The sequence below is a fragment of the Ischnura elegans genome, chromosome 3 (assembly GCF_921293095.1).
Source record: "Ischnura elegans chromosome 3, ioIscEleg1.1, whole genome shotgun sequence".
In the NCBI taxonomy this organism is placed as follows: Eukaryota; Metazoa; Arthropoda; class Insecta; order Odonata; family Coenagrionidae; genus Ischnura; species Ischnura elegans.
This window is the reverse complement of record NC_060248.1, coordinates 29,354,718-29,380,438: the sequence shown is the minus strand read 5'-3', so window position 1 is coordinate 29,380,438 and position 25,721 is coordinate 29,354,718. Positions and strand designations below refer to the sequence as shown.

Sequence of the window (25,721 nt, the reverse complement as noted above, 5' to 3'; positions counted from 1 at the left end):
GTTTACAAATCTTGGAAATTCTTAATACTGTACCGATAAATTTCAGGAAGTGTAAGGTTTATACGTATGAATAAATTCTACTTCGCCTTTGAATTTCTATGTTGTGCGAGAAAAATGAATCATTATTGTAAACTTCACGTTATTAAACAATATACTTCGTTCTCCTTCTGAGCACTGCGTTCACGCATTACTGCCACTTTTGAAGATTATACGTATTCTCGTATTCCAATCTCGAAGGTCACAGTATAAATTCTGTTGAAAAGTGAAGTTGAGATTTCTAAAACACATAATTCAAACCAGTTGGCCTATTTATCATGCTCTCCAGCGTTTGCGCATCTGAAGGCTGAAGAACACCATAGGTGAATACGAACGCGATCCTCTAGCATGTTTTGAGGAGTAGTCGCAGCGACAGCTTAGAACACGCGCATTACTCGGATGGCGGCAGGAATTGGGTGTCGATAAGGAGCCATTAGCCTGCGGGGGAGAGATTGTGGGTGGATGACTGCTCCGTGTCTCTCTTGCGAATGGATTGGGAATAAAAGGGTTTGTTTCGTGTGGCGACTGGGGGTGATTGGGGCTCGGATGAAAGCGCCTGGAGTGTTTAATGGTGGTCGAGAGAGTTGGTCGAGATATGTTCTGTTGGGGGTTGGTGACAGCAATTCCTGTCTTTACGGTGACTACCCCAGTGAAAATGTTGATTTCGATACACTCCGTTCTCCGTATGCATTTATTTCTGTGCAAGTTGTTCTACATCTTGTAATGCGCATAAATTTGTAAAATTCATCTCTTTGCCCGAAATCGTGTACAATGTGTAACCTACTTAGTGCACAATTGTGTGCCAAATCACTCAGTTCTTCTATTCAATATGTACTTACATTACTTGCACCATTTTTATTGTGATACATGTATTATCGTGTATCGAGTATGCCTTTTACAATAATATTCACGAAATGTCGGCGAAAAATTATAAATTTAGCTGTTTTTTCGCTTTGAATTCCATTGCAACGGTGCCATTTCTTTATAAATGCATATGCTTCAGTCATTCAAGAATTGTTCGTGACACATTTAGTTTTATGGATATTCACACAATTAATTTGTATTTTAAACATCGAATACAAGGTAGGCAACACGCATCATTATTTTTGATACAAGAAGTAAAATTGTTGTTAACCATCGCATACATTTGTGTATGTTTTTCGCTGGGGTAGGGAGGTGAGTGAGCGGTCAGATGTGTCTTTCAGGGTCGGAAGCCCTCCTTTACCGATCACTGCCTCTGCAGCGGGAGCGCTGTGTGATGGAAGCGGCTGACTGGACATCTGGGCTGACAAGCACTTAGTGCAAGGCGGTGCGCGGGGGAGGGTTCGCGTGTGATTGCCCGTGGGGGATGCAGGGTGTGGGAAGGGCATGCGGCCTCCCACCTCCCACCCTCCCCCGCGTGGTGGTGAATGTAGCTTCCGTCGCGAGGAGTAGCGGGGAACGAGGGGGTGACGACGACATGCTTCCATTTGGTCGGAGGAATCCGAATGCTTTGTGCGTCTCTCCACCGCTCGCACTTTCCAGCTTGGCAGTGAGGTCTCGTTGAAGGGGTTGGGGGCGATGGAGTCGTGGGAGCCCTCGCTACCAGCCCTTGCCCCGAGTTAGCCGTGCGAGAGTGACCCTTTCCTAGTTTGCCTTCCACGTAGGTGTGGGGATGGCGGTTCTCGGATCCCGGTATCCCCCTCCACGAACCAGTCGGTCATTTGGCGTGGGCGAATCTCCGCGGCGACATCATTTGTGGATATGTCCCCGTGACTCCTTTCGAAAGCGAATGATGGTTGGCATTTTGAGCTATTTTTCTGGGTAGAAAATGGTTCTTAGCAGCCTAAACCCGAGTCCTGATTATTAAATGAATGGCGGAGATTTATAACTGTGCCTCACTGTATTGTGAGCGACTTTATCAAAAGTCACGTCTGAAGGGATGTCATATATTTGATAAATTTGTGATGACGTTGCAGACGCTGAGGACTAGAAAAGGATTAAGGCGTTTGAGATGTGAGCTTAGAAGGTGATGGAGAAGTCATTATGGACGGAGAGTATAAGGAACAAAAAAGTGATTGACATGGTGGGTCAGGGGAGACAACTTAGGGAGGATAAGGTAAAGTACCTACCTATCGTGTAGAAATGTTTAAAACTATGCTAGAGGGTAGGATGTGGGGTGAGCGGGGAAGGAAGAGAATATGATTTTTTGATACAGTGAAATGGAATACGTTTATATGTAAATTGCAGAAGAAATTTGCTTATGTTTGAAGGGCAGGCTGAGGTGTTTCTCCAAATTCTTCATATCAACCTACCTTAACCTTTTGTTGTTACCTCTTAGAATATAGGAAATCTGTTGTGAAAATTTGTAGGTGCCAGCTCTATGCTGTCCCCAAAAATATACTAACTTTTCCAGTTTGCCTGGAGTGCTCCTTTCTCCTCGAATGCTGCTACTTTTATACAATGTATGAGTGGGTTTATTATAATCTGCGTTCCGACTTTAGTCAGCTTGTCGAGCGAGTCATAATATTTTTCCTCATGATGGGAGTGATAATTAATTTAATTCCACCATCTGCGATTCTCTTCCTTCGTGTTCGGTGCTGTTGCTCGTCTTTTTTTATTTCTTTCGAGAGAGCAGGGCTGAGGATCACTTTTTCCCCGCTTGTTTTGTCCTACCGGACAAACGAGACCCTCCGGGCTTATTAGCAGCTCGCCGGCCGGATGTCATTATGCCGCGGTCCCTTCCCTTCTCCCCCCACCTTCCACCAATCCTTCCTTTGACTCCGCAAACCTTAATCCCCCACTCCTCCCGCCCCTGCATCATCGCTCGCACAGACAAGGAAAGTCGTCCAACTCGTCGCAGAAGAGGCAAACAATTTTTCTGCTCCCTGGCGGCTTTAATCTCAAATTTAATTTTGATCTTTATCTTGCCTTTCCAGTTCCCGCAATGCCCTTTCCTCTCTTTCTCTCACAGGACGGAGATGAGTAAACATTGTTTCGTGTATTTCTTCATGCTTTTCTCTCGAAGATACACCCGCTCTCCGCCGGTCGCTTTTGATGTCCTCACTGCCTTGTTATCGTTCGTCTTTTATTGCCTTTCCCTTCACTTCCGAAAGACTGGATGCTATGGCGATTTATGGTCGGCACTTCATGGCGTTTTATTTTCCATATCTCTTTTTGAACCTTCATTTCTCTTGTTGCATTCTTCTTTTTGTTTTCCAGAAATTTTGCTTTTTTTGCGTCTTTTAAATCGCGAAATTGTAATTTTGATTCAAAAGATAGGTATTTATGATATCTTGTGGTGAACTGTGACTAATTCTGTAAAGAGTTAAAAAATATAATTTGAAATAAGCATGTCCATAATTTATTAAAATGTAGTTGAATATTGTAATAAAAAACATCCTAATTTAATAATGCCGCAGATGCAGATGTCTAGTTTTTTCAACAGTGTCCTATTTTTTTCCTTGATCGTCGAACCATTGCCTTTTGATGACACACATTCCTGAATTGTGAATGCCCTACAGTAGGTTTTATCATGGTATTGATAATTTATGTACGTTTTCGGAAAAAAATTAACGAATTCATCGAAAAAATAATTTTAAATTCTGATGAAATGCATCTGATATTCCTCGAGCCACTGCACACTTCTAGCCCGCTAATGTTTCTTATCGTTCGGTTAATTTTGAAATCACAAGTAGACAAAAGTCTGTGATGTGGTATCTTGTAGTTATCGGCAATCGGAGTCTTTAAAGGATTGTAATCGTGAGAGTGTGATTATGATTTGCATTTTGTTGTCGCTTCTTATTCTAATGGGTTCGTTTCCCCAGAGCCTTCTCTATCGGCACGGCAACGGTTTTATGATCAACGAAAGCACCAAAGTGAAGATGTCTTATAGACGTGATGAGTCAGGATAAGGCATCTGTTTTGTGGAAGGAATTTTTGATACGCACGTATGCGATGCCTTTATTATTATAATTAGTTTTTTTCATTCTCTCTCATTTGTCATGGACTTGGTCAAGTATTTTGAAAGTCAATTTTAAGCCATATTACTTATACAGTGATTTTTCTGATTTTATCCTCCAAATTTAGAAATATTATTGTGATTCAAGTATTCTCCTGTTTAGGGTATGTTTACATAGAATATTTTGCGAATTACTAAGTTCTGCCTTCCCTTTCAAATTGGAATTCCCCTTTCAGTTCACAATGAGGAGTTTGAATCCATACAATTTTGTGGATTTTTAGGGAATCACGGATATTTACTGTGTTCGGAAGTATTCTATTTCAAATTCCAACTTCAACAATTTCCTACTCAATGGTAACCTAGTTTAGAGTACGTAGGCGAAGTATGATCGAATTATTGCGTGAATTTTATGCGAGGATTGCATTTTTTCTCTCTCATTCCAGGAACAATCTTATTCCTTCTTCTCTCTCCCATGGGAGCCAACAGCGTTCCCTTTCTTCAAACTCTCTCAATCCCTCTCTCGACGGGGCCCTTCAGCCATGGATGTGAGGAGGCCAATGGGCGCTCCAAGCAGCCGAATCCCCTTTTCGTACTCTTTCCTCTCGCCCTCGCTCTCCCATACATGTATTCCATACGGCTAATGGGGCGATTCATTCCCTTGATGGAGGGTCTTGACCTTTCCCAATGCACTCCGAGCTCTCACACACGATCACTCGCTATGGTGTGTGAGATTTCGACCTTCTCCTTTCCCTCTCACCCGATACGTCACTGCCCTTTCTCCCCCGGGTGAGGATCTTCACGTAGCGGGCTGGCAGGGTGACCACTCTTCTCGATTATTGTCGCTGTTATTCTCTCGGTAGTTCAACTATTAGGGCAGTGTGTTAGAGGAAAACGGGCACGCCAATAAGGAAATCAGGAAGAGATTGCGGTAGCAATGGAGGCGTTCAAGAATAGGATGGATCTGATGAGAGGATACTTATGCCCGATTTTACCGAAGAGGCTGGTGAAAAGCCTGGTTTCCAATGTAACGCTTAACGGTGGGCACTAAGGAGTGAAGTTGAGGAAAGACTGGAGGCATTTTCACCTGGGGTTGGAATCACAGTTGGGCACTGTATACGAGGTCTGTTCAAAAAGTACCCGGAATTTTTAAATTTCGCGGGTCTGGAGAGTCCGATTGTCGAAATTTTTTTATATTGTGTTGGTGTACATGCCCCTAAAGTATGATAAAATCTTCAGCCATATTCACTGTTTACTTTGTCTGTGGTAGTCGCTAAGGTTCGACGTGTTTTTATGAGCTCGGCGATTTTTGCTTGTTTAAACAATGGAAGAATTGAAGAGTCAAAGAATTTGTATTAAATTTTGCGTAAAAAATGAAATAAAGTGAGACGAAGTGTGTGAAATGTTACAAAAAGCCTATGGTGAGTCTGCTATGAAGAAAACAAGTGTTTAAGAGTGGTATAAGCGTTTCCAAGATGGCCGCAAAGACGTTGAAGATGACGAACGCTCCGGTCGATCCAGCACGCAAGCACGATCCAGCAAGTTGAAGATACCCATGAAAGGACGGCGTTTTTCCTCAATTGAAGAAATAAAGGCAGAATCGCTGAGAGTGCTAAAGGACATACCAAAAAGTGAATATCAAAAGTGCTTCGAAGATTGGAAAAATCGCTGGCATAAGTGTATTATATCTGGGGGGGACTACTTTGAAGGGGACCACATTGATGTAGACGAATAAATGAATATTTTTTTGAAGAAACGAAAATTCCGGGTACTTTTTGAACAGACCTCGTACACTACCACTCACTGAGTATTGAAATGGTATAACAAAATTCGTCGGGTCGCTGACGGTGTAACTATCTGATTTTCGCGGGGAAATTAGGTATAATTGTAGTGTTTAACCGAAATATTTATTCGAGATCTTATAAAATCTTTTTGATACAATTATAACTCTTCAATGCTAGTCCTGGCGAGTGCAGAGATACAGATTCATGTACTGGGAATGAATGAATCGCTATGCAGGCTTTGCCGCGCGGGTATTTTTCGAATCAAATTAAAATACGCCGTGAGTGGCGACGTAAATCAAGCTTCTCAAGGACGGCAGTCCCCTTGCTCCTCGGGGAATGGCCAGGCAGATGAAGGGGTGAATGTCGACGCGGGCGGAGAAGATTGCGTGGTAAACGGAAGGCTCTCTGCTCGGCCCTATATCTCCCCCCGATTCCAAAAGTGTGATGCGAATCCTTGCCGCTTGCCCTGCATCCCGTTCGCCGAACTCTCCCACGCCCACCTCCGCCAACGTGCATGCAAAATTGAGGTGGAAGAGCGATTTTTGTGCATGCATGGCCAGGGAATGGGCCCTTCGTCCTTCTCTCTCTCTCGTAAGGACAATCCGTCTGGCCCATCCAACCCACACTCCATCCGCCCGTAATGCTCCGGTCACGATGTCCCACTGTGGGCGTTGCTGGAATCGGTCAGGTCATAGAGTTCTACCTCCGACTCATATCTTGCTTGCTTTCGATGGCCGGGACGCTTTTTGAAAATGAAATTTTTCAAGGAAGGGCCATCGAAGGTTAGGTAAAAGAAAGGCGATGTTTAATTGCGCCAAGACATTGTACCCAATTAAATAGGTATTAATTCAGCAAATCTTCCTGTGATATATGTGTAAAATAATTCATCTCTGCATAAATTTCGTCTCTTCATGTTTAGCTTCAAGTATGGGTCTTCAATATACTATTTTTTTGCTTTGAACGATTCATTTTCAACTGAAATTTAATTTTTCCCCTAATTTACCAAATTTCTAATTAGTTTAATCTGTATCCTTGCATCTTGAAAGAATTTTTGTCTAGCATAACTTAAAATTCCGCAAATAACTAATAACTGAATGACTTTTCTCTTATATACTCAGGGATTCAATTGTTAGGCGATGTATTCCTGACGAACGGTTCATTACCCTTTTGTTCCTTTTAATGATAGATGTTGCTTTTATTTCCGGTATAGGATTGGCACCGTATTCGTCTCTATCGATATTGTGATATCTTTTGAGGTATAAAAAATCACTATCCTTTGGATTTATTGACTTACGCCGTTCGTACTCTTTTCTATTGCAGTTCATTTCTAGAAAGCTACGTACTTAAGAACGCAATACTACTGTGACGTGAAGACTCGTCGAATAGGTTCTTGTGATCTCTGAAAGCTTTACTTTCGCCTCGGCAACAAAGAACGCTCAAGAAGCTTGCCTCTTGCACTATTCTCCATTCAGCGTCGTTGCTCCAACTTTTCTTCGAAGGCGTCGGAGAAAATTGCCTTCACTGTCCTCCACGTATTCCAAGCCCTCCGTGGGGCAATCTCCTGAATCACCTCGGCCACTCACTGACTTGCACTCAGACTCTTGCTGTAGATCTCTATTATGTTATGAAGTATCGTTCTCAGGGACGACTAAAACCATTATTGCGTTCGCTTTTAAGTTGAAATGCGCAGGGTTTGATTCATTTCGTTGCAGCCATGTCTTGTATGCGTGATGGAAATGTGGACGTTTTATGCTCGGATGCTAGGTAGACGCTATATGCATCTTTTAGTATTACTCATGTGGTCGATGTGAAATTTTTGAAGCCTATTTGTGAACGTACGAATGAGGCATTGAGTTTGGATTCAACAATTTTCTTGACCAAGGTTACAGGTTCATATTTGCCAAGGTTAAGATTTTTCTTACTAATGTTTTTTTTCTCCTTCTTTCGTTAACAGCCCGGTAACGATCCATATGCCTTCGTTGAGTTCACCGATCACCAGGCGGCGTCTGCGGCGCTGGCGGCCATGAACAAGAGGGTCTTCCTGGAAAAGGTAAGCTTTCTCTAAAAATTTAATACGTTCAACTGTGAAAGTGCGGAGGAGATAGTATGATGGTCTTGATGCAATGATTTCCGCCATCATAAAAGACAAAAAGTGGTAAAAATAGGGCGTTTTTTGTCTTTTTGTGGGGAGATGGTTAGCCAAAACTATTCGTATTTTATGTGTCAACCCATTTAGTATTGGCCGAAATGAAGTCTTCTGTTGGTAAAAATAATTGTTTACTCTCAACATTTTCTCGCTCTAATTAAGAACTATCTTTTATTACACCTATTTTACACCTGACGATGGCACCAAGCTAATTGAATACCTATACCAAGCTAATTAAATATACCAAGAATATATTTGGCGGAAGAAAATAGTTTTTTCTGTTATGCAATGTGACGAATAGAATATCACTTCGGGAAGGGGCATTTTGTTGGAGGAGGGCATTATTGACAACTTGGAGTTTTAATTTTCAGAAATATATGTCGGAGAGCCTATTATGGTGCTTCGTCGTATGCCGTTAAGAAATTTGGCCAATTTATAAGGTAAAAAAGAATTAATTCATGAGAACCAGCATGCCTATGCCATATTTGTGAATTTTTTCGGGGAGATTTGAGAGTCCATTTTTCCATATGATACGGAAACAGCACTAGTAACATAAGAAAGAGATTTATTTCAGCTAACATGTAAAAGAAAGACCTAATGAGAGCTCTGTCGTGCAAGTGTGGTAGGAGTGTTGTATTGTATTGTATTGTCTGGAGTGGAGCGCTATACGGTACGGAAACGTTTACGCTGAGGTAAGTGTCGTCAAATCAATGGAACCTTCGAAGTGTGAGTGTGCTTGTGAATAGTGAAGGTAAGTTTTTTTTCTTAGAATGAGTGAATTTAATATGAAGAATGATTTCGACGGGACAAGTTTAGAAACGTTTGCTAAAAATATATCCCCTCCAAGAACAAAAACGTTTCTTGCGAACATTCAACCACCACTCATAATAACTGTATTTGTGAACCGATTTCGACCATATAAGTTTAGAAAAGATTGCTACATTAAAACACACCATGATGACAAGTTTCTATGCATTATTGCCACAACTTTCAATGCTGGAGAGGAAAGGGCTCGACTAAGTGCTGGGTGTGGTTAGCGAGGAGAAGAGACTGTTGGAGGAGATGCTGTTTAAAGAGTGGCTTTGCGGTGAGAAAGTAATAAGCGGTAAGGGGATGCTAAAAACCGTGTCAGAGAGAAAAATATTTGATAAAACGGGGAGCGGGAGGAAGAGAATGGTTGAATGTGAGGAAATAGGCCGTTTTGGTAATCGAAGAGGGAGGTGAAATTTGGGGGGGGGGGGGGGGAGGGGTTACAAGCATGGTGATTCGCAAAATTCACTGCGTAGGAAACTTTAAATAGTAATTTCCCTTTTTATTCGCTATTTTTTATTCATTCACTTTTTCTTCCTTTCTCTCCCTTCTAATCTTCCTGCACCTTCGCCCATCCCTTTCCCCTATTCCTGTCGCAGCCATCCTTCTCGACTGTTCGAGGGTGCTCCTCTCGCGGCTAGAGCCATTAATATCGCGCCACAGCTTTTTAAAGTAGCGTAGGCGGTGAGGGTGGGGCGGAAAGGGAAGACGTTAAAAAAGGGTGCTCTCCCCCTTACCTTACTCACCCTGCTCCCCTCGATCTCCGCACCGCCGACCATTTCACGCTCGAAGTCTTGTCGCGTTGTAAAATTCTTGGGAGCGGTTGAGAGCGTTGAGTCTCGTCCTATTACGTCCAATTAATGAAGTTTTGGGTTGTTGATGGATTTTAGATATTCCACCGAAAGCCTTCTTACCATTCAGAGGGTCATGCGTACCATTGCGGAGTTACCTAACGTTATTGCAGTGTAAGTACGACGCGAAGAATAGGTATTCGTCTAGAACTGACTTGAACTCGGATATTCCGAATCGGTTCTTATTTGCTTCGTGGGGCGTGTTAACTGCGTAAGCGGACTGATGTGAAATTTTAGTGATCATGTTTTCTCTTAAGTCCCGGTTACATCTTCCTCTATTCTACTTTACTGCACCTTGCCGTGTTACAGAAAGACTTTCTGTAAAAATGGCTGAAGATAGTATAACCGTACGTCTATGGAGGACGAGCACTGACGGCCGGCGTTGACACGATCTGGATATTGAGATAAAGATTTAACATGATTTTCTCAGGTATCAAGTTATTTTGGTGACTCGTGTCTTATGTAATATGTAAATGTTATGTATAATTTTTTTTATTCCACCCAACTATTGTAATATATTGTTCATTGCAAAGAACAACTTGAAGTAGTCTCCGAAAAGATCTCGATGATAGTGTCAATCTCCAACCGAAGTGCAGTCGTTTACATAATTTAGAAAGCCGTCGAATGTCTGGGAATGAATGATGAACCACTTTTCGCAATTTTTATGATTAAGAATATGTATTTCCATGGCGGCGACGGTGGACGGCGAAGTTGATATTTCAGCCTTTTTTCAAGAGCTAAAAGTTCTACAGATGAGATATAGAGGAGACTGAAGGTATGGATGGAGTGAGTACTTATCGGGGAGGGGTGTTGAAATCTGTGTTAGAGGGTATTGTCTGAATGTTAGGTAAGCTGGGGAGAGGAAGGATAAGAATAGCAATTTTAGATACAAAGAAAGGGATTAGGTCTCATTGGGAATTGAAAAGGGAAGTGTTTGAAGGAAGGGGAGGCTGCCAGAATAGTTCTTAAGTACTCCATGGAAACCTTCGGTAATCGGTAGAATACTTTATTGATAATAATAAAAGGTTTTTGCGTTTGCCACTGTTGCACTTAAAATCTGATTACGCGATAGTTTACTTATTTTGTTCACTCCTCAATTATAGCAGGGCATCTATTACCCCGAGTTCAAGCACGTGTCACCTCGCGTGATGCATGTGCATTGAGTCTTCTCTCGTGGCTTTTTTTCTTCTTTAAGCGTCGTATCCACTATTCAAGGAGCTTGGATTTGAGTGCAATCTCCAGCCGTCGGCTTCGAGTAGTCGGAATCCCTCGTTCCCGCTCAGACTGCGACCCGAGTTTCTCTTCTAAAATTTCACTCCCTTAATGTCCCCCACGCCCCGTTTCCAGCCGTCATCCCCTTCCGGGAATTGCGCATTGCAAATGGGATCTATTTCCGCCGTTTCTTCTGCGTGTTGGTACCGCGATTCCTTCTCGTCCGAGACGTGTCAGGCAGGAAATAGGGAGGAAATTCACCAAAGCTGGAAGTATACACGTACTTACTCTTAGATACTCACTCCCATTGATCTCTCTGTAACGACTGTTCGCGATACTGGCGTTCTTTTTTATGTCCGTCAGCCAAATTGCTTCCACTTACATAATGCCTTCATTTACCGCTTGCTAATTTCCGCGTTCCAATTTGTATACGTCTAGTGGTCTTTGTGGAGTTGTGAGTGCCATCCGTTTTTTCTATTTATCCCTGCTTTTTGCCGTTATTGCATAGTATACTATCCATAATTTTTTCTTTGAAATAATGAAGGTGGCGTGGAGGTCTTGGAATGACCTCCTTTTGATGCCGAGCTCAATTGCATATTTTTCTAGGAGATGAAACTTGTAGGTTATGGGATGTGTAGAAATTAAATTTATTCTTATCAAACGCTGCGTTTTACTCATAAAATGGTCAGTAAATATTTTAATTCGTGTATAAGCAGGACACATATGTAGAGAGTTGATTGTTTTAATTTACTTAATTCATGAAAATTAAGATGAAGTAGTCCTAAGCATGAACATGCATTCCACTGATTTGTAAAGGTTGCCGACCTAGGGTGTCTGCCGATGACAGCATTTAACGGTTTATCATTTGTTTTGGTCGTTGCAGCATTGATTTGTTTTTTTTTTTCATTTTTTTTGCACCCGGGAAACAAATTATCACGTTCTAATTTGTTGGTGCATTTCACATATCCGCAGGGTGGATTCAAAAACACTTTGTTAATTCGCACCTACGCCGAGGAAACCACTGTGATTTGTTTCAACGCGGAGAAGGCGACCACCGCTTTCCTTTCATCCCGCCTCGTGTATCCGCGATGTTTTTAAGGGAAAAAAAGAGAAACGAGAAGAGGCTTGCATTGGGGCTGCGGTTTGGGAATAGGAAAAGTTCTTTTTGAAAGCGACGCAGAGCGCTAGGCATTTTTTTCCCCGACACACATCTCCTCCTCCCTCAGTTCGTGTTGCAGGCATCCCGAGGAGCGGGGAGGGGGAGGCGTGGAAAAAGGAGGGAGGTGGCGGGGTGATACTTTTTGTCCATTTTTTTCGGATGTATTTTTTTTCATTCGGAAAAAGAGAGGGATTTTGAGGTCCTTTTATTTTCAATTATTTCGTGCGGTTCTCTACGGGTGTGTTTGTGTGCGTGTTAGGCCGTCGGCGTTGAGGTGAGGTCGGGGTCTGCCGGAAGATCCGAATCCCTTCGGCTTCAAGGCGAATGAAAAAAAAGGGAGTTGATTTAATCTAAGTTCCTAATTTCACGGTGACTGTTTCCTTGGCAACTCGCGACGAAACCCTCCTCTCCATCCATAGGGGCTCATCCTAGCGACGCCAACACCCCCGCTGCCACCTCTCCGGGCCCGTCCTACTCTGGAATCTTTTTCCGTGTCAGCCCCTGCCAACCGCCCCAGTCTCACTCTTATGCCCGAACTTAATCTCTTGCTCAGCGCCTCCCCTTCAAAAGCCCTTTCGCCCCGAATCCCATTTGCACTCGAACCTTCTCCCTCCCCCCTCCAACCTATACGCTCCGCCCCCCACTCTCTTCTTTCTTTTCCTAATAATCTCTTGTCTCTCTTGCTTTCGTCCCTCTTCTTGTCTCGCTTCCTCTCCGCGGATGTGTATATGGTGCGCAAATGCTTCCTTTAGTCTCTTTCTCGGGCGCGAAAACCCTTCCTGGGCTTTGGTATTTTCAGAACAAGAAAAAAACCAGTTAGGGAAATCAATGAAATGCCTGGTCATTTGGGAAATATATCAAATGGCTATAAAAATCACGAAGACCCCGATGTAGGAACATGTCACACGCACCGCACATTGGAACGGCAATGACCTGCAATTGAACAAGAGAGGGAAGCGGCTCAGTGGATGTCTAAAAAATATTGATAAAATGAAAAATATGATGCAGTTAATTATAAAGATATTCTAAGAAATAGAAGGGGATAGACTACAACTGATGCAATATTCTTACAAATCTGGAAATCTTGGAAAATAAATTACAAGGCGGTTCCCCAAAAATTGTCATTCAGTCTAGCTGTCAGGGAAAAATTAGCTAAAGGTGAAGATCGAAGAACTAGCTGATGTAGCCGAATTTCTTTTTTTCTATTAAAATATTCTAACGGTTGAGGTAGGCTTACATGGAGCGTTTTGTGATTCTGCGCAAGGAAATTGTCAGGAGGATCATATTTTTTTGGGAAAAATCATGTTATATCATTTCCAATATTCTCAGTTTTGTAAAAATATTGCATCACTTGTAATCCATGGCATGTTCTTTCATCGGGGTGTTTGTGATGTTTGAAAGCACATTTATTTCTGCTTTTACGAGAACATTTAACTCTAAATTTCACTTTATTATGCTCGGGCTTCAATCTATGGTTGGTCCAAATGAATTTCCTCTGTTACTATTTACAATTGTCCCTTATACCAGGTCAGAATAAACACCGGAAACAATTGTGTTCCTTCCTATTTTGTTCCCAGCACTTCGGCTGAAGCCTGTACCTGTTTTGGATTTCCACGGAAATTAAGCTTGCAAGTACGCGCCAGGGCGTAGAATAACTGAATTTAGCACGGAGGGAATTTTTCACGGGAAATTTTCCTTGGTTTCTAAAGCGTGTTCACTGCTTTGTATGAGTATGATTCCTTTCCGAGAAGTTTTTTCATAAAGAAAACACTACAGCTTTAGTAGCAAATAATTCCACAGTTATGGCCGAGTTTATTGCTTGCCCGTTTAACTCCCGTAATTAAGAAGTTGAGACTCACCTCTGGTTTCGCTGGATATATTCAACGCTGTGTCTCGTTGACTTATCTTTTCTTATATGCGTTGGGTTGTCCTTACCTTTTTCTTGTAAACTTGTTTATCTCTGTTAATGGTAATGCTCAAGAGTAGGTTATGCGACTCATCGTTAGACGGAACCAGTTATCGTTATTATTTGCCTTGATTTTCGTGCATGCATTTATTGTGTTTATTTATTTTATAATCTCTTCTTTGTAGCGTGCTTTTTATAGCCCCGAATTACTTTTAAAATCAGCATCACCCCTGTTTTACGACGTATTGTAAGAGTGGTAAGAAAGGTAAGGTTCGTAGTTTAATTTATGTTATCATCATAATACTTCATGGTTACATTCCCAGAAGAGGAGATAGAGATCAAGTATGTGCTTTTAGCATTTCAAGGTCCACTAATTAAAAAGTGAAGATTCTATTTTTTTAAATTCGCTGTGAATTGATCTTTATTTCCGTATTTTAACTTCAGAGAAGCCCAACTCCTGCAGTGTGTGCAAAGAGAAGCAGAGGTGGGACTTTTTATTTCGAATTCCATGAACGATATAATTTTATGCCTTCGTCGTCTTCTTCTCTATGTAACACGACACTAGGTTATTTCTTCCACAGAAGCATTGCCTCGGCATAACTTTCTTTTTATTCTCGTAGATATTCCAAATATCTTCTCACTTCTTTTCCGTATGATTTTCATTATCGCCGACTCGTACTTCTCCTGAATAAACTGCTCATTGCCCTCTGTGGCAGCTTGGCATTTGTCCTCGGGGCCTGAAATACATTTTTCCCTTCGCCATGACAATATTATTTTGGGAAAACGTAGGCTTCGGAGGAAGAGGACACGGGAAGATCGAAAAAGTTCGACGTGGGCGACAGCGAATCGGATATGCATTATCGGATTCGGGTTCGGCAGTAAAATTGGTAGGCTTTGGGGAAGAAGGAGAAATTGGAAACAAAAAAGATTCCGGCTCAGAGTGTGAGAATTGAAGAGGAATTGTCCGGGTTGCGACGGGGGAAAGGAATTGCTGGGGAAGTCGGCATCGCCTCCGGGGGGCGTCGAAGCCAAGGGAAGGAAAGGCATGCGGCCAGAAACGATTTTCACCCTCGTCGTCCGCCCTCCCCCCCGGCACTGAAGACCTTGACGGCCGAGAACGCTAGATTTGGACCGTCGATAGGTGCCGTTCGGCCATCATAAGAGCATCGCCACATTCCTCTTCCTTTCTCCCCTTTCGGATCCTCTCTGAGGTGTCCGGTGGGCTAAAGGAATCGTGGGTTCTCGCACGTGAGTCATAGGACGGAGGGGACAGATCTCTAGGGTTGAGAAAAAGAGGCGATGGGCTGGGAAGAGCCCTTTTTGCGATTGCCTTTTCTTCGAGGGCAGCTGGAAGATGCCTTTCCGTGATTCAGCAATAACAGCGCGTGGGAGCAGATTAGTCGCTAAGGCCTTATAAATGTCGGTATTCAAAATTCATGTTCATTGAAGAGTGCTCACCTTCTTGTCTAAAATTGACCCTGATATTCTGGGGCTACTATACGTGTTTTTATGTTCCTCAATTTTCCCTTGTGCATTGATTTTTATTGAATCTGCGATAATAAGGCTCGATTTCTTAGTCTCCTATCCTTTGCACCATACAGAATTGGCATCATTTGTACCATCTTTATCCGAGTGAACAATATTAATATTTAAATGAATAGGTGAATTAATGGCTGGCTACTTTAACGGTTAGGTCAGTGTCATTAAGCGTTATCAAGTTATCCGTGCAAATGAAAGAGATGGTCTCTGCCAGTATTTTTTGGCAAGTCAGGATATTTATTTTAATCTTGAATACGAACTTATATGAATTGAATTTCGGTGCTTTAAAATCTCTGTTACTTTATCAATGTAACGTTATTCAGTGAGTAGGTCTTTACATAATTGGATCCTCTTTGGCCATATTTCGATCTATTGCATCACCAACTTGATCAAGCTATTACAACACCGTTATACATCCCTCATTTACTTTATCTTTTCCCATTGTCCCGCCAAAGAAATATTCAGGTCCGCAGCTAAATGGCCGGGGCTTGAGTTAGACTCTCTACGACCCCAGTTCCTTTGCGGGTTCGTCGGGAATTAATTTTCCAAAGGACAGCGTCGGTGTCTGAAATGTCACCTTCTCCCCCGCCCCCTTCCCCCGCCGCTGCCGTGCCTTCTTCGTTGACCTTTTTTTTCCTTTCATTTCACACTCTATCGACAGGCCGCGCTTTCCTTCCTCCCTTTCAACCGTATCGACGTCCCACCCCCTCCTCTCCGTAATTTCCCGTCAGATTTACAACCCTTTCATTATTTCGTCCCCGTCTGTGCTGTGGGAAATGCTAAGGCCGCCAAAGGGTGACACAGGGAACCGCCGCTTCATTTGACAGTCGCGTCCTTAATTTCCCATCTGTCGCATCTCCGTAACCAGCTTCTCGCCTCTTTCCCCCAAAATGCTGGCCGCCCGCCCACCCTCGCCGCAAATTGCCTTTCTTTTGTTTTTTTTTTAATGCGTCGGCCATCTTCTTTCGTGCTGCCCCCTCCCCACGGAGTCCTCTCTAAATTCCTCAGTTTCAACGGGGCTCGTTGACGAGGACAAAAGGAGGAATTTTGTCAGGGAAAAAATAGTGCGGAAGGTGAAAATGTGAAACCTTCAAGTCTTAGGTTAATTGCTCCTAGGCGAGACGGGAAAAGGTGAAAGGTGCCGTCTTTGGCTCTCAGTGTCTTAAAAAGATCCTGCACCGCAAATTTGGCGATATCCTTTGCGACCCTTAATTTTTTTCACCTGCCCCACATTTCCTATTGAGTTGATTCCAACCGTCGGAATGGGTTTGCAGAGCGACTGCGCAATGTTCCCCTTTGAAAAGCCTCCTTTCTTTACTTACTTAAGGATTTATTCTTCTCATGGGTTCTTTAATAATGTAAAACGAAATTTTTGCCTTGGTGGTTATGGTGGTTATCAGCAGAAACATTACAGGATTTTTGAAATCCATCCAGCCATAAAAGATTTTATATTATCCTTTAATTTATTCTTGAGTAAATGGAGAACAGGTGGCCCCCAATTCCCCTCCCCCAATTCTTAGCTTATATAGAGTTATTTATTCAAAATAAATGAGAATATTTATTTCGGATTGTGTTACTGATAATGTGGGTGCAAAACAAACAAAAAATAAGGAAAATTTATGTGGTAAATGTTTTTTAAATTAATATGGCAAATTTAAATAAATAGAAATACTGTAGCCAAATAACTGAATCATAATAAAGCAACACGAAGACCGTTAACTACAAGCGTGAAGCCCTAAAGGAAGACAGAAAAAAATATTTGTAGTTTTTACGTTAACTTACAAGGTGTACAAGGAAAGAGACTAAGGAGAAGAAGGCTGAGTGCATTAGCGGAGATAGAAACTCGGGCGTTGGACGGAAGCAAGGCGCAAATGAACGGGAGGTGGCCCGTGGGTGCGACGGCACATTGCGGGGCCGCGGCATGCGTGACCCCGGATGGTTACGAGGAATACAATGCGGGCAAGGGCAGCAGTCGCAACGCGGTCCTCCCCTGCAGGGTCAACTGCAGGTGCGACGGTGAGGGAGGAGGGCGCTTGGCATGGTGGGTGAAAGAGGAGCCCCTGAGAGACGAGGGAAAGAAGGAGGAATTGCTGAAACACTGAGACGCCTTTCAATGGGAACAGTCCTAAGGAAAATGAGAATTTAAGAGTTCCGTTAATCCATGTTATTCGGAGGGTACGAGGATTTCATAACAGCCTTTCGGGCGCCTGTACAATTGCTCCCGTAATATTGAGTACTTATTGTAGAATAACGAAACGCAGATGCGGTTCCGGAATTTATTCGGCTTAAAATCGTATTTGGCTCACGCAAACCGACTCGCTCTGAGCAATAGCAAAAGAGAGAATTGAATAATTCCAAGGGACTGCGACTGCTTGTATTTACTATCTAACGATTTGATCGTTGGATTATTCTTCCTCATAGAATAATCCTCTAAGGTCGTTAGAATATCAATTGCGTACGCATGGTTTCGCTGATGGTAGGACCTGCCCGCCTTGTGACGGTGCAGGATTCCTCGTCCCTTCATTCCTTCCCCGTCCTTTCCTTGGAGGCGTCATTGGGCTCCTATCGCGGTGGCGCCTCCTTTCCTTGTTCCTTCCCGTCCTTCCCCTTCTGGGGGCAGAGGAGAAAAGCTAATCGCTTATAGTCCTCGCCTCAGGAGTGTATCCCGCGAACCCGACCCAAGGGTTTCGTTACCATTGCTTGTATTTACTCTTCTGGAAGTTTCTTGCATGATTTTTTCGAATGTGAAGTGGACTCCGCTTTTTGAAACGAGAGGGAGAGGTGAAGGCAAGCCTCTTTTGTTACACAATTTATTCTCCTCGCCCGGTTTGTTTTCTTTATGTGGTTCTGAACTCAATTAATTATGATTTTCTAATTTTAAGTAAGTGAGGAATCGTTGTGAAATAATGGAAATAGGGATTGAAGGCGTGAGGTTTGAAATAGGCGAAAAACTATGTAATAAAATGCTGCAGGAAGACATCAATTGTGTAAGATGTGGTAAAAATTTCTGCTTCCATCAATAATTTCCTTCGTTGGTTGATGAAATCCAATAATTGAAGCGCTTAATAATGTACGCTCTTGTACCTCTATGCTTCCGCTGCTTTTTTTGCTGTGAGCAGGGATGTATTTTTATCTTGTTTTGTCACACCTGCAGTTGACTCAAGTTATTTTCCCACGCCGTCTTACCTCGTGGCTGGTCATTTTTTTTACCGCAGTCTTGGTCTTTCGTGAGCGAGGATGAGTGGCTCTCGTGATGAGGACTTGTGATGGGGTTGGAAGATCTCTCAGGGTGGACTCCTCATCTTGTCCTCTTCTCTTTCTCCTCACACTTCCCTGTGACTCCATATCCGCTGCTTATCTCGTGGAGACTTTCCATGAAGGCTAGTAGGATCTACGTGCTGAACTGCGATGCTCTCTCGTTATATTTTTATGTCGAGTCATTTTCTCATTCCGTTTTTAGATGATTGTAATTGGGGCGGGGGCCTCCTCCTCAGTTTATCAGTTTTAAATTTCGCTCTTCTTTTCTGTATTCATCTCAGTAAGCCAGCTTAAAAGTAGTTAATGCTTTTTCTCGTATGATTTGAGCTGCAGTCCGTTAGGTACACTCTCACTCACTAATTACTCGAACTGTGTCGTTTGGAAATATGTTTTAATTAAGCTTTGGAATCGTAATGTCGTTCATGAGTGCACAGTTCTTACTTGCGTGTGCATCAAATAACCAATGTCTATCTTTAATTCGATTTTCCTAATCTCTGTACCTCGCATTCAGTGAAACACCTGCGTTCGGAGTCCTCTCACTTTTGGATGCCTCTTGTTTAAGGGCCAGTTTTTAATTAGTCAGAAAAAGATTTTTTTTCACTTTAGGATCGAAGCTCTTCTTTACGAACACTTCCAGTTACGGACATCTTGCTGTTGATGAAAGGATCAATCCTATGGACTCTTTGTTCTTCTGCAGACACCACTGGCATAACTTTTCGAACCTATTGGCACATTATTTTTACTGTCTCCAACCCTTTTTTTTCGAATTTGATTCTTTGTACGTAAGCATTTATTTCAGTTTTGAAAGAATCGTACTTTATAATACATTCGTGGGAAAATCAATAATGAAAAATGAAGTTTTTTTTAATTAGTAACCTCCTTACAAACAGCTCCGCTAAGTGCTCATTTTCGTTGACCGTTTTTGTCCGTAAGTTTGAGGTTTCATTCGATTTCGACATGGAGATTTGAATTATCCATTTCTTACGTACTAGTTTTGATTTGTAATGCATATTTTCACGATAAATATTGAGATTGGTTTGTATTTCTGCCGTTATTTTTCTCCTTCTGATGCTCTCGGTGTTACCATCTTTAGTGTGTCCCCCTCGGAAAATGAACGTCGAGGGAAATGACGGAAGGAGGGAGTTTCTCTTGTTGCCGGGTATTTTTCAGCTCGGATGCGGGGGGAGTTAAGGTGAAAACTGCCAGAGTGAATGGATGGTGGTGGGGGGCAGTTGTCCAGCTTTGAAGGGCAGTTGCGGAGATGATAAGTGTGTGGGCAGAGCGAAAGAGTTATGCCTTGATAAAGTGGAAGGGCGCTCTGTAGACCGATCCATCCCTCGAGCCTGTTCTTCTGCTTTACCTTCCCTTGATCTTGGTCAATGCGGGTCATGCGCTTTGCTATTGGAGCAAGTCCTAGACAGGACTTCCAAACCTCTCTCTAGACCGGTCGTATTTTCCTCTTATTGGTGACGTGTATTACTCCGCTAAAACTTACGCTATGATTTTGAAAATTTTAAAGTATATGCAGTGACATAAGCCAAAAATTGCCTTTTTCTTTAATATAAATATTATTAAACGAAATAAAATAACTTATTATTTATTTATTAGTTATTTTATTTCATTTAATAATAATATTGTTAGCAGAATAAAGTGTGGAACGCCTGAGACTGTGTCTTATATAAATATTATATTAAATTTCTTTAGCACAAATATAATATTACGTTTGAGACAATTCTGAGGTAAAATTTTCACGTTTGAGACACAGATAAATTTTCCTCAGGGTCTAGTTTATAACCTCTCAAAATATCAAGTTGATGTCAGAAATTTAAGGCGAACAGTCAATCACCAAAAAAAAGAAGCGATTGAGCTGGAGTTGTGACGATTTCCACGAAAAGGGAGATGCTCCGTATCGAACGACTAGTGCTTTTCACTTGCCTCATTATATTTTATCCATTACTTTTTGTTAGCAGAAACGCACAGAGTGATCGAATGTGGGTTGCACGAAGAAATTTCGTCTCTACAAGAAAAAAAATGTTGCAGCAAATATACTACCTTAGCATCAGCTTTTTTTACAGCTTTTTTTAACTTTTACCTTTACTTACTCTTCACGTCAGTTTTTGTTTTTGTTGTGATGCTCTCGGCTCGATGATAAAATTTCCTTGGGTTCATCATGGAGAGAGGCGTTTCGAGGGAGAAAAGCTCGAGAGAAGAAGAGAGTGTTGGACCACTCCGGCGAAGGAGTAATATTTCTATGAGTGCGTGGGAGAAGTTTGTTATTTTTCCTCCTCTCCTCTCTGCCGCGTCTCCGCAATTTTTCTCCGCGGAACCACGCACACGGACTGGGAAGGGTGCAGCATCGCGTCTCCGACTTCCCCACCCACTCCTCTCACTTGCTCCCTTTCTCCCCACCCCATCCAATTCCCTTACTTTAGTGGGTCGCACCATCCTCGGAGGCGGGTTATGCGTCGCTCTGGCCAATATCTTACCCCCCACTCACCACCCGGCCTCACAATGGTGCTCTGGGTAGTGGTGGTGATGCTGCAGGGTGGTTGTGGTGCGCGGGGGTGGGCAGCAGCAAATGGGAAATGCTTCTCGGGGGTGCTGGTGGTGGGCGGCGGTATTATTGGCCTCCCGTGTCCGCCTGACCCTCTCTCTGCCGAAAAGATGGCGAATATCTATCTGCCGTCCTCGGCTTATTTCGGGCTCCAAAGGAGCCGGAGGAGTAATCGTCGCCAGTGGTCGCCGTCCTTTTTTAAGTGTACAAAACGGAGGTTATTTACAGGTGGCATCCTTTTCATATCCCTCGCCGCATGAGCTACTGCCGTCGTTTTCTGTTCTTCCGCGCTGTTGTTGTGCCTTCTTTCCCCCCCCTCTCTGTTGGCAACGCTATTTATGGGCGCACTTCTCTCTCTCTCCTGCCTTCGCTTTTCTTTCATCTTCCTCTTTATTTTTTTGTCTCCCGGCGTGGTCAGTGCTTTTAACGTCCGGCTAATGGGCCTTAAGCCAAAAATGGTCGATTTGATTGCTCAGCCTCAACCCGTTATCAAATGTCCCGCGTCATTTTTTTCCTTTTCTTTATTTCTCTCCCCTTTTCCTCCATTGGGGATTCCCTTAATAAACTGCCGCTTGCCAGATTGACTCCGGGCCATTGCTATCGCCCCCATTTTTGTCCCCCCCCCCCAACCATCTCACCCACGCTTTTCCTCGGATCCCCCCTGGGTCTCTCCTCCTCCCTATCGTTTGTCTCGCGCCCTCGAACCCGAGCTGAACGCTCTCTGATTCTCCCCCCCCCCCCCCACTCCGCCACAAACTTATGGGACGGCGTAAGGACAAAAAAAAAGTGTCCGGGGAGTAGCAGAGCCAGCATTAATGTGTGCAACAGATGCACTTTACCCCGCAGGAGAAAATATATTCTGTTCAGTATTTTTTTTCAAATAGCCCGTGTGTGCTCTGGATACATAATGGTTGAATGATTACGCCTGATTGTTGTGGATAATTTATGCCAGGCCACGATTTTTATGCGAGATAGGATGTTTGCATTGGGATAGGCTAGCTGCGAATGCATTAGAACGAGCTTAATTTTTCAACACCTGCGTCTCAGTCGATTTACCGCTATGTTCATGAAAAATGTACAGTATCTCTTAATTGTCCGCGGCGAATAAAATTTGTATTCCGTTGGTCAATAATTATTTTATCTTTGCTTTCATTGCAAATCTTTTTTGTAGTGTTCTATTTGAATGAACCGTGTGTTGCGACTCCTGATGTCTTTATGCATGCCTTTTTTGATATTTTGTCAATCTTGCGAGTAAAATAAGGAGAAAGTGTAGCCCAGAAGCGTCGGGAAAAGTAATCTGCTCGTAGCATGCGATACCCCGACTCCTTTTCCATCGTATGCGTGTATCCAGAGGGATTGACTGGGAGAGAAGTTTCTCCTCCATTATACACAAGGAAATACATAAATACGGCGGATCTCCGCCTATTTTTGCCCAAACCTCATCATTATCATTGAAAGCACTGTCAAAGAAATACATTGGTAAATTTCAACTAGAATTTTATTAATCCGAACTGGGTGTAACCACCTTGGTGCAAGTATCAATCGTGTTCATTGGTAAAAGCATTAGCAACGAATTAATGGAACCTCGCATCTTTCATCTTATTCGCTTCTCAAATCCCATTTATTCGAATGTTTCGAGTTTCACTACCCTTTAGCCTCTGAACACCTCTCTTTAGTCGGCTCTTTATTTGATCTTGAAGTTTTCTTTCGCGAAATAAATGAAATACTTAAACGGGATAATAAATGGAGATGGTGAGTCACACTTGGTATCGATTTCGCGCGTGAATGCCCGTTCTTTAGGGTCGCCCATTGTGACTGGTGGTCGCTGCCAACTCCCTCGGCTCCCTGCGAGGGCTATCGCGGCCGATTCCATTTCGACTGGACGTGAGCAGCTCTCTTGTCCGTGCGGTCCTCCCCTGTCTTTCCCGCAACTCCCACGCGCCCTGGGACTTCCCATTTGGAGCGGTAATCGAGTTTGGGGCGGTGTGACCGCTGGCCCCACCGCCCCCACTGGTTCCTTGCCCCCTCTCGGCCCCTGGGAAGCGCGCGCGACACAGCGCTGAATTCATCCGGCGGCCGCCCGTGTCTCCAGCCCGACGCCGCCGCCTCCGGGCCTTCCCAAGCCGTCCCCGCCTCCACCCCCTCGGGCAGTGCAGCTCATCTTCTCTCCTCGCTTCGGACGCTGCTCATGTTCATCTGTCGGCCCCCGCGGGGGCCTCTCTCTCTCTCCGCCCCTTTAAACCCATTGTGCCGTGCACGAGATTGCTTGACCATCGAGTGGCCCCCGAGGGGTTGAGGGAAGAGTGAGGAGGGTCGTGCCCTCGTGCGGAGGTATTAAAAATGATCTGTCGGTTTAGGTAGGTGAATATAAATACCATATCCAGAATCATTTGTATTCTTCTTGGAGACCACGCTTTCTTTTTAGAGATATTCAAGGTGGTTCACCGGTCAGCGCAGGCTTTGATGGAATCAATAGTATTTACGATGTATGGTAGCATGTTTTTCTATCGTCATTTCAATCATATTGTTTGCGTAAATATCGCTGCCAGTAAAATTTTAAGAAAACAAAATTACTTTTTATCCCGATTAATGATTCAATCAAAAATCTCATCCAAGTTAATTTTCTTCCTGCACTCCCTCCCCCCGTCGCTTTCCTGGTATTCTCCCTGCTTCGAACATTACCATCGCTATTCAGTTCTTGTTCCAACCACTTATTATCCCATTCACACCTTTTGTAACAATTTATTGGTTGTCCATGTCCAGGTTTCATCGTTTTTTCCTTTTCCTTCTCGTCTATCTCACTCACTTCTCGCACTACTGAAGCCTGTTTAGGTTCTCTTTCTTTTGTTATTATTTTTCATACTTGGTTTAGTGCAGGGTGACTGTGCCAGGAACAAGTTACCCGTTTAATATAGGAGTTAATGTTAATGAATTTAAAGGTATATGGTATATGTTTCATGGATTTTCTTGTGCCTATGATGGTGCATAGGAAAAATTCTCTTAATTTTATCGTTAGTGTCCTGAGCTCTCCCTTGGATTTGATGAAGTTGTGGAAAGAAAGATATTCATCGGGTTAGTGATAGCAGTGCTCTTTTTCGAGCGTTTTACTGAGTTTTACGGCGATGAGATTACACTATAATTTATTTTTTAATTCTTTTCAGGGCATTATTATCTTTAAATATCACATGCATTAAGAGTGGTTAGAGTAACTTTGTTTTTTATGATTCCGTGTTAGTTGCATTTGAAATGCAAGGTGAGAATAACTAGTACTCTTTCTTTGTGCGGCGTTAACTTGCTTACAATATTCGTCGAATCCGCCGGAGGCAATTATTTGCTCGTAATTGCATATGATTCTTTGTTTTATATCATTTTCACCTACTAGATGCTCGCTTTCCTTCACGGAAGGCGTATTAACTTAGTTTTCCAATTTCGGGTACTTTTGGGAGGCATCATTGTGTCTTCCGCGCCATCCAGCAGACAGGTTATAGGCTGGAGTGTTCCTCGGAGTCTGGGAGAGGCAGCGGGGTTAGACCGTTGAGGGATGAGGGTTGCGGTATGTGGAAGGCTGGGGTCGTTGTCAGATGAAGAATTGCACGGCCTGTATCCGGAGGCGGAGGATATAAATGGGCGGGCCTGGGGAGCCCAACGAGTGATATTGCCTTTTTTTGGGAGGGGGTGGGAAGGGCGGGTGGTTGATGGCAGTTTAGAGGATGATGGGGGTTATTTATTTATTTACACCCCCTTTAGAGGATGTATGTTTTTGCCCTCCCCTATTTTGCTGTCGCTCTTGCGAACGTTTGGGTATTCCTAATGCCCGAGCTGCAATTAACTAGAAATTTTGGTTTGTAGTTTATAGAAAAGGTTAGTGAAGAGTTTGATCTGGAGTGTAGCTCTCAACGGTGCGGAAACGTTGACACTTAGGAAGGAGGGCGAGAGAGAACAGGAGGCATTCAAGATGTGGGTGTGGTGAAGAATGGATAGGGTGAAGTGGACGGATAGGAGGAGAAACGACGAAGTTCCTGACATGGTGGGCGAGGAGAGGCAGCTTTTAGAGTAGATACGGAGGATACATAAGATATGGATGAAGGGAGTACTTAGCGGGGAGGGGATGTTGAAAACGGTGTTAGAGGGTAGAATGTTAGGTAAACGAGGGAGGGGAAGGAAAAGAATAGGATTTCTAGATAGATTGAAAGAGAGTAGGCGTAACAGTGAATTGAAGAGGACAGTGCTTGAAGGAAAGGGAGGCTTCCAAAATATTTCTTTAGTGCTCCATGGAAACCTACTTTAATCGGTGGAATACTACAATAATGATTTTTCTCAATTAGAGTATTGTAGCGCCTCTATGAACTTCATTTTTCCTTACTTTTTGGGCTTAGCGTGAAACTAGTAGTTCCCATAGATGCTCCAATGTAGTATATTAACTATACCGGGTCCCGAGTCCGAATGTTGGTTACAGCCTTGTGAGACCCCAAAATTGAAATCGGCGATGTGTTAGGTGGCCCTAGGAAATGAAACGGCCCCCCTCCCTG

At 43.2% G+C, this 25,721-nt stretch overlaps 1 protein-coding gene across 1 annotated transcript in view; it reads left to right on the top strand.

Annotated features, from left to right (window-relative positions):
* The window catches only part of LOC124155154 (nucleolysin TIAR-like), a 458,155-nt gene extending 436,872 nt beyond the window's left edge, over positions 1-21,283 (top strand). Inside the window, exons 4-5 of the mRNA XM_046528871.1 lie at positions 7,712-7,807; positions 21,071-21,283. Of these exons, the coding sequence (XP_046384827.1) occupies positions 7,712-7,807; positions 21,071-21,283 (309 nt within the window). The remainder of the gene's footprint in view (positions 1-7,711; positions 7,808-21,070) is intronic.
* Positions 21,284-25,721: the final 4,438 nt, after the last annotated feature.